This window comes from Bactrocera dorsalis, unplaced genomic scaffold (genome assembly GCF_023373825.1).
Source record: "Bactrocera dorsalis isolate Fly_Bdor unplaced genomic scaffold, ASM2337382v1 BdCtg008, whole genome shotgun sequence".
NCBI classification, from domain to species: Eukaryota; Metazoa; Arthropoda; class Insecta; order Diptera; family Tephritidae; genus Bactrocera; species Bactrocera dorsalis.
Genome location: NW_026038059.1, coordinates 397,315 through 406,118, shown reverse-complemented (window position 1 = coordinate 406,118; position 8,804 = coordinate 397,315). Strand labels below are relative to the sequence as shown.

The following is an 8,804-nucleotide window of genomic DNA, read 5'->3' as shown; positions in this document are numbered from 1 at the left end:
ACCCTGGAAGTTAATCACACCTTCATCGTAGCAGAAATCACGGATGAAATTATAATGGGAGTAGATTTCATGATTGATCACGGGGTTACTTTGGATTTAAACAAGCAAATGCTGTTTTGCCAGAACATGGAGATGCCTATAAACACCGAATATGTGACCAACGTTGAAAGTAAGAGGGTGATTGTTGATGATAACCAGAGTATTCCACCAAAATCTGAGGCGATTGTATGGGCTAAAGTGAATGGAGGAGGTGGGACTGAAGAGTTGTGGATTGTGGAACCAACAAAAATAGATACACCCATATTGGTAGGAAGAACGCTTGTGAAAACTAGAGAAGACGCCACCATTCCGGTCAGAGTAGTGAATGAATTCAACACGCCTATAAGGCTGAAGAAAGGAGCAGTAATTGGACAGTGCCAGAATGTAAGTGCAATAGCACGATGCGAACGGTCAGAACAGAAGCCTACTATTGAGCCACAGCAGATAAGTCCTACACTCCTAAATAATTTACTGAACGAACTGCATGGAAATGAAAAATTAAAAACAGAAAAACTATTAGAAAAATACGCATCCATATTTGCAAACGAAGGAAACACAGGAAGAACCGGCATTGTCAAACATCGCATAAATACTGGAGACGCTAAACCAATCCGACAAGCTCCGCGTAGGGTTCCACGTGAGGATGCTAACAAAATTATCGAAGACATGCACAAAAACGGTGTAATCGAACCTTCAATAAGTCCATGGAGCTCACCTATCGTCTTAGTTAAAAAGAAAGATGGTAGCACCCGTTTCTGCGTAGATTATAGGAAGTTGAATGATGTCACAAAGAAAGACAGTTATCCTCTACCAAGAATCGACGATACATTAGACACCTTGTCTGGAGCGAAATGGTTTTCTACATTAGATCTACAAAGTGGATATTGGCAAGTCGAGATTGATGAATTTGACCGTGAAAAGACCGCTTTCAGTATGGGCGACGGGTTATGGGAATTCTCTGTGATGCCATTTGGGTTATGTAATGCGCCTGCAACGTTCGAGCGACTGATGGAACATGTGTTAAAAGGACTCAACTGGAAGACATGTTTGGTGTATCTTGATGACATTATCATCATGGGAAAAAGTTTTGATGATCATCTGAAAAATCTAGAGGAAGTATTTCAGCGAATAGCATCAGTCGGATTACGCTTGAATCCCAAAAAGTGTTCATTATGGAAGAAGCAGGTCACATATCTCGGACATAAAGTGTCAACTGAGGGAATTCACACCGAGGAAGGAAAAATAAAAGCAGTGAAAGATTGGCCTCGACCCACCAACATACATGAACTCCGCAGCTTCCTTGGCTTATGCACGTATTACCGCCGTTTTTTAGCTGGATTTGCGAACGTGGCTAGAAGTTTACATGATTTAACCAAGAAGAATCGCCCGTTTGTATGGCAGTTGGAACAAGAAAAAGCATTTGAGCAGCTGAAAGAACTACTTTGTACGGCGCCGATGTTAGCTTATCCAATACCTGGAAAGAAATTCATCCTGGATACAGATGCGAGCGCTTATGGAATTGGAGGTGTCCTGTCTCAGTTCATCGACGGACAAGAAAGAGTAATTGGGTATTACAGCATAGTGCTCGGGAAACCAGAGAAAAACTACTGTGTGACGCGAAAAGAACTACTAGCTGTGGTGGAATGTGTAAAACATTTCCACAAGTATTTGTATGGACAACGATTCTTGCTGAGGACTGATCATGCAGCATTAAAATGGTTATTACAGTTTAAGAATCCGGAAGGCCAAATTGCACGATGGATCGAAAGATTACAGAATTACGACTTCGAAACGGAACATCGAAAGGGGATTCACCACAAAAATGCGGATGCATTATCACGTCGCCCTTGTCCACTGGAATGTAAACATTGCTCCAAATCAGAGGGAAAAGAAGGTATAATCGACGTGCGATTACTGAATATAGAACCTGAAGATGATTGGACTCCTCACCGCATCAGAATCAATCAGCTGGAGGACCCTGATCTTGCAAAGCTGATAATAGCCAAAGAAAATGGGGTACGACCACCAAAGGAACAAATAAGTAACGAGAGTCCAACAGCAAAAGCATATTGGGCCCAATGGAACAGCATAAACCTCGTTAATGGATACCTTCATCGTACCTGGGAAAGCGAAGATGGTAAACAGTCTCGTCTGCTGATCATAGTACCGAAGTCCATGATCCCGAAAGTATTGAAAGAATATCACAATGGACCTAGGGGAGGGCACCTTGGAATTACAAAACTATAGAGAAGATTAAACAACGGTTCTACTGGATCGGTTGTCGAGATTTCATAGCAGAATGGATAAGTAATTGCGTAGAGTGCATGGCAGCTAAAGGTCCTAAAGCCAAAAGTCGCGGTAGGCTACAACAGTACAACGTGGGATCACCATTTGAACGAGTCGCAATGGATGTTGCAGGTCCGTTCCCAACCAGTACGGCCGGAAACAAATATCTACTGGTTGTCATGGACTATTTCAGTAAATGGCCAGAAGTATATGCCTTACCAAACCAAGAAGCGAAGACAGTAGCCGAAGCGTTTGTAGAAAATTGGATAACAAGGTTCGGAGTGCCCGTCGAATTACACTCAGATCAAGGCAGGAATTTCGAATCTTCCATTTTCCAAGAAGTCTGTACATTATTGGGCATCCACAAGACACGGACAACAGCGTTACACCCACAATCAGATGGGATGGTAGAGAGATTCAACCGAACGCTCGAAGAACATCTGCGGAAAATCGTCGATAAAGATCAACGGAATTGGGACAAGTGCATCCAGATGTTCCTGCTGGCGTATCGTTCAGCGAAGCACGAGACAACTGGTTACACGCCAGCAAAGATTATTTTCGGATCTGATCTGCGACTCCCTGCTGATCTTAAGTTTGGAACGAATCCGACAGCTGTAAGAAATGATGGAGATTATTATTCTGCCTTAAAGGAAGAAATGAATGAATTGCATCTAATGGTAAAACAGCATACGCATCTGATGAGCAATAAGATGAAGGACCGGCTCGATCAAGCGGCAAATTCAAAAGGTTTCGAAGAAGGTGATCTGGTCCTGTTGTACAATCCACTTCGAAAGAAAGGCTTGTCCCCGAAACTGCAGACAGCCTGGGAAGGACCCTATATGGTGATGAAACGACTTAATGACGTGGTATACCGCATACAAAGAAATGGAAAAGCACGATGTAAAATGAAAGTAGTACATTTGGAGAGGTTCGCCCCATTTGGTTCAAGAGGATTTGTGCCTAATCGGGACGATTAGGCTTTAGTGGAGGGCAGTGTTACAAAAGTAGTATTAAGTTGTATTTGTATTACTATATGCATCCCTGATTATGAACAATAGCTGTAGGTATATGGAATAGCATTTGTCTTGTTGTAGACATCTGGCGCCGCACTGTCTGCTTGTCTAGTTAAACAATTGCTGAGTCTGGCGCCGCGACTGTCTGCTTGCGTCTGGCGCCCTATAGCCGTATGTTCTGGTAATTTCCAGACGCGATATTCTAGAAGGACACGTCGGCATCAGCGAGAAGTGCGTGGCTATATAAGCCGTGGCAGCGCCAACGTAATCAATCAGTGCTAAGAGTAAACTGCTATAGTGTAGACGAGTTGTGAAATAAAGAGTTGTTGAATTAAATTAAACAGTGTCGATTTTATTTGTCAATCCAGAGATACGAACCTAACAAAGTGAACTAGCAAGCAGTAAATTCGTAACAATATCATTTGTCAGAAAAACCAAAATAATTCTATATTTAAACGAAAATGAATCTGCAAAAACGTTTCTTTAATATCTTTGTCAATAAAACTTTGGTTTATTGGATGCTCCGAAGTTCCAATGGATTTTCGAGATCACGAAGGTTGTTGCATGCATAGCACATTAGTTATATCCAAGCATTTATGTCATTATCACCTTAAAGTATATTGTCCATTTTAATATTTATTCATTTTTTCGTAGGCAATAACTGAACTGAATGCAAATTTTTGGGCAGAAAATTTTAAGCTTTAGAGTTCTACTCCAACAGATAAATTAATTATCCTTCAGCTGCTGTTTTAAAAACTTTTAAAATAATAATTGTGGTTATTTCTGCAGTTTATTTGGGTTTTCAAATCCCACTTACACCCGCGAAGAAAATGAAAGTACGCAGGTTATTGGTGGTACCAATCACTTTAATTTGTTTTATTTTTTAAATACAATACAATTGTAAATACTATAAATTTAAATCGCACTGTGAAATTGTTGCTAAATCGAGTTGATCGCTCACAGGAAATGGGTTAAGACGAAATCTGGCGAGGTTCCAATTATACGGTGCGTTGACGCGGCTTAGTATAGAACGTAGTTGATGATCGAATTGTATGTGACGAATTGAGCATGCTTTCCCGTTGCCCATCCTTTTTGTTGAGTGGGTTGGCGTACAGATGTGTTGAGTTGTGCTGTAGTGTCATCAGCTGTGGTGAATTGCGGTGCAGCATTAGGATGTGCTAGTTTTACCGAGTAGAGGGGGTGGATGCTTAACTCATTTAAACAAACTGAAACCAGTATAAATATCATATACTAGAACAGAATGCAATTAAAAAAATTTTGAATTTTTAAACTTTCGTTCACAACCTTTTTCTGGTTCTTATAAATCCGTCTAAGTTTATAATTTTATATAATGGGTGATCATCCTTTCGGGTAACGCGAATGGGCTTGTTTCTTGTGCAAACTGCCGGTTCTGCGCCATGGAGCCCATACACTCCGGAACATCTGGCGATAGAATGCGCAGTAATCCTGTACACTCAGGATTAAGGCCTTTGGCTCCATGTTTCCTAATGCTAAATATAGACATCTACTACTATAGTGGACCAATAAAGTTTACATACACCTAGTTCTATTAAAATACGACACGTTTATTAGTTTTAAATGAATAAATTTTGTGTAACATTAAATTAAGCGTATCAAAAAATTTGTTTTTAAACAAATAAAAAAAATTAATGCTAAAGCTTAAAATGGGCATAATTTATATCAAAAAAGTTTACGTACGCTAATGATTATTTATATAAATCAAAAGTAATTACAATAGTTTTTAGCTGTTTTTGGCCTACAATTTGTTGTTATTATTGTACAATATTTTGTCAAAAAATCAAAAATTTAAAACATGCTGTTACAAATCCCTTTCGTTAAAATTCACTCTTTATATTCTTTGGTCCTTTTCAACACACGTAGAAATATTTACTTTTTCAAATTCATAGATACCATATGAGTGTCACTATGCTCGTACATGGTTTCCAGAGCTTTTACTGTAGTACACATTGTAGTACGGAAACCACATGCCTGCCTTTAGCATAATAGCGATCACATCGCCACTATAGGACCAGCAGTATATTAGAACTCATCAATATTCTGGGACTATGAAAGTCGCTTTGACTTAGGTGAGGGCGCAATAGACCTCAACACCCCTATTCTGTGCACTTGACAAATTCAACATATTTCTAATTTGTCAAATTTTTAAATTTATCAAGCAGTTGGTATTCTGTGTCTGAAATAAAAAGCTCTTTTCTTTATAAGTTGTTAAGTTGTCAAATGCTCTTGACAGCAGTGCTCGTTACGAATTAAATATCAGATTGTGCATCTTGTTGTGAAAATGGAAGATATTTTACTTTTGTTATTATTGTTAAGCGAAGATGAAAATTGTGAGAATAGGAATCGCGCACGGCATTTAAAAAGTTTACGCGACGATAGCAATCCATTTTCTTTGAGCGAGAATACCTTTGTGCAAAATTTTCGATTAACTCGTGAAATTTGCCGCCGCCTAATTGATGAACTGGCCCCACATGATAATCAGAAAACGTCACTACCTTTAACTGTAAGGGTTCTAGCAGCTTTGAACTTCTTTGGACACGGATCATATCAGAAATGTGTAGGTAACAACGTCAACTTGCCCATGAGTCAGTCATCCCTTTCGAGAAGTGTGCGAGCTGTAGCAAAACTTATTGTGAAGGTGAAGGGAGGAGAAATAAAGTTTCCCAGTTCAATAGAGGAAGAAACTTTTATAAAAACGGGGCAAGTATTATTGTAATACAAATAATAATATGCTAATTTATTTGAAATATATTCCAGATTTTTTAGAAAATTTGGAATAAAAAGCACCATAGGAGCAATTGACTGCACGCATATTGCTATCATTGCTCCACCATCAAATAATGTCGAACGTCCTCTTAATTTATATTTAATTAGAAAAGGATTCTACAGTATCAATGTTGAAGCAGTAAGTTTTGTTTTTGCATGCACATACATATATGCCAATGCAATTTTTCAATGCATTGTTTTTTAGGTTTGCGATCACAGATTATATTTCACATTTGTAAATTCTTGGCGATCAAGGTTATCCTCTAGAACCGTGGCTTTTAACACCAGTGGGATCACCTAATACCCATAAAGAGCAAAAATACAACAAATTACATGGTTCTGCAAGAAACTGCATAGAGAGAGCATTTGGTGTTTTAAAATCTCGCTTCAGATGTTTGTTGAAGCACCGAGTTCTACATTATTCACACGAAACTTCCGCTTTGTTTGTTAGTACTTGCGTTATATTGCATAATATAATGACGAAAGCAGGCATTACGTTCAACGAAATAGATGACGGGGTTGCAGAAGACTTTGATTCTCCAATTAATGATTATAACTCTTCACAGTACATGCGCGAAGGTGAAAGAACAAGATCAAGATATATATCAACTCTTTAGTTATATATATACAGAAGCCAATCCATATACTTATGTACATATATAAATGTTCTCACAATTCGACTTTCGAAATACACTACTTACTTCCATTATTTATTTATCCTTTTTGTTAAAAGAAAACAAATTGAAATTTGCATTCCATTTTTTTATTCTATTATAAAACAAAAAACCAAACTTATTAAATTCAATAAATATTAATTAAATAAAAATATTACACATACGTTATTTCAATTTTAATTAAACTTATATATTATTATATTATTATATATATTATTTTACATTATTAGAAATCGATTTTATTAGTTCTGTTATAGAACTAGTTAGGCCTTGAATGGCCTGCATCATTTCACGATGCTCCCGTCGCCTCTCTTCCTCAGCAGCATTCCTTTTTGATATATCAGCTATCAAAGTGCTGATAAGCTTATTACGTGCCTTTCGTGATAGCACCGAAGTTGATGCATCCTTAAAAGAAAAAAACGTAATAAGAAATTGCAAAAAAAAGGTATATATTTTGTAATTATATCATAATGAAAACTTACCTGGTTTTCCAAGCTAAGATGCGTAGGTGGTGTCGATGGACTTGCTGGATGGTGTTCGGGATTTGGGGTTGCATCTACCTGACTGCATATCTGTAGAGGACTACCCATGGGTGAAGAAATTGCGCATTCATCACTTTGCTCAATTGGCTTTAAACCTAGGCTTTGCACATTTTGTACCCCATCTACAGCAGCCGAACCGAATGTAGACAAAGCCATTTCCTCAAAGTTCGTCATCGGTTTGGAACTTGGACCTCCACCTGTGAGCCTTTGGTTCATTTTCAACCGCCTTGCACGAGCGCGCAGTTGGCTTTTCCAAACGCCTAACGTCTACAAATTAACACAATATAATAAATAAACGAAACATAAACTAAAATGTTACCTCTTTCCATTTTGCAGCACTTCGTGTTGGTCCTCTGCACGAATTAAGCTCATCTGCCAGCTGCTGCCACAACTCCTTCATCTGTTGAGGCGTTTTTGGGCAATTTTTCCCCGTACCCATTTCTGGGTGTGCTTGGCAAAACGAAACATATGCCTCCAGTTGCTCGTGCGTAGCTCTATCGAGTTTGGGTTTACTACCAAATAAAAGTTAAATTATAAATTTTCTTAATAACTAAAATTTGAAAACTTACGTTGCAGAACAGTCCATTTTAACGAATAGAATTTTGATTTGAATAGAAATCAGCTGTTTTCTATTTACATTATTTTGTTCACCATACGTGTGGGGAAAGCTTTACGAATTGAAGCTTTTACTTTTAACAAGATTGCCACAGAATACCAAAATATATCTCGCTTGATAAATATTTGAGTTAATTGTCAATATTTTATTAATTTGTCAAAGCACAGAATAGGGGTGTAAGTCACTGTGCAAACTCCATTCATTTATTATCTATCTACTAATGTAATGCGAATAGAAAACTTCAAATACGGTGAATGGAAAGAACTTGTTACTTTATTAGTTAGTTAGAGCAAGATGCCCTTTCCTATAAATCTTGATATTTCCGATATACAAAATTAAAATGCAAAAATTGTTGTTGTATCGACAGAAAACATTCCAGAAGTAATTTCTTTTAATTCATAGAATTCAGTATCATAAAATTCCAAATTGTCACAGTCCATACGAGGGCTAACAGCAGATGGAAAGTCAGATTTATTTCTGATATAGAATCGTTTTGAGGGAAGATTTTAGGATGCTTTAGATGACTATATTCTGCGAAACATTTACGGATGCAAACGGAAACGATAATTATTTAAAGGATAGTCTCAGTGTCAAATTTTCGAAAAATTGAATTCTTTTGCTGCATTATCGGATTGCATGTACTGTTATAAGAATTATCTCAAATTTTAAAATCGAATATCAAATTATTTGGTCGCTACAGCGTTTTTTGTAGAAAAGGAACAGAGTGGGAAACCGAGCGAGACAATCATTAAACGCGTTTATCTCAAAATGGTGTTTTTCAAAGCGACTTCCACTTTCAAAGGAAAAGACGATATGTAGTTCCGATTTG

At 37.7% G+C, this 8,804-nt stretch overlaps 1 protein-coding gene across 1 annotated transcript; it reads right to left on the bottom strand.

Annotated features, from left to right (window-relative positions):
- Window positions 1-6,901: 6,901 nt before the first annotated feature.
- LOC125779932 (uncharacterized) lies at window positions 6,902-8,142 on the bottom strand. The gene is made up of 3 exons (XM_049461134.1): window positions 7,679-8,142; window positions 7,300-7,626; window positions 6,902-7,222 (listed from the first exon to the last, which is right to left on the bottom strand). Exons 1-3 carry the CDS (start codon window positions 7,796-7,798, stop codon window positions 7,031-7,033), a joined length of 639 nt encoding a protein of 212 aa, XP_049317091.1. The 5' UTR covers window positions 7,799-8,142; the 3' UTR covers window positions 6,902-7,030.
- Between the last annotated feature and the right edge of the window lie 662 nt (window positions 8,143-8,804).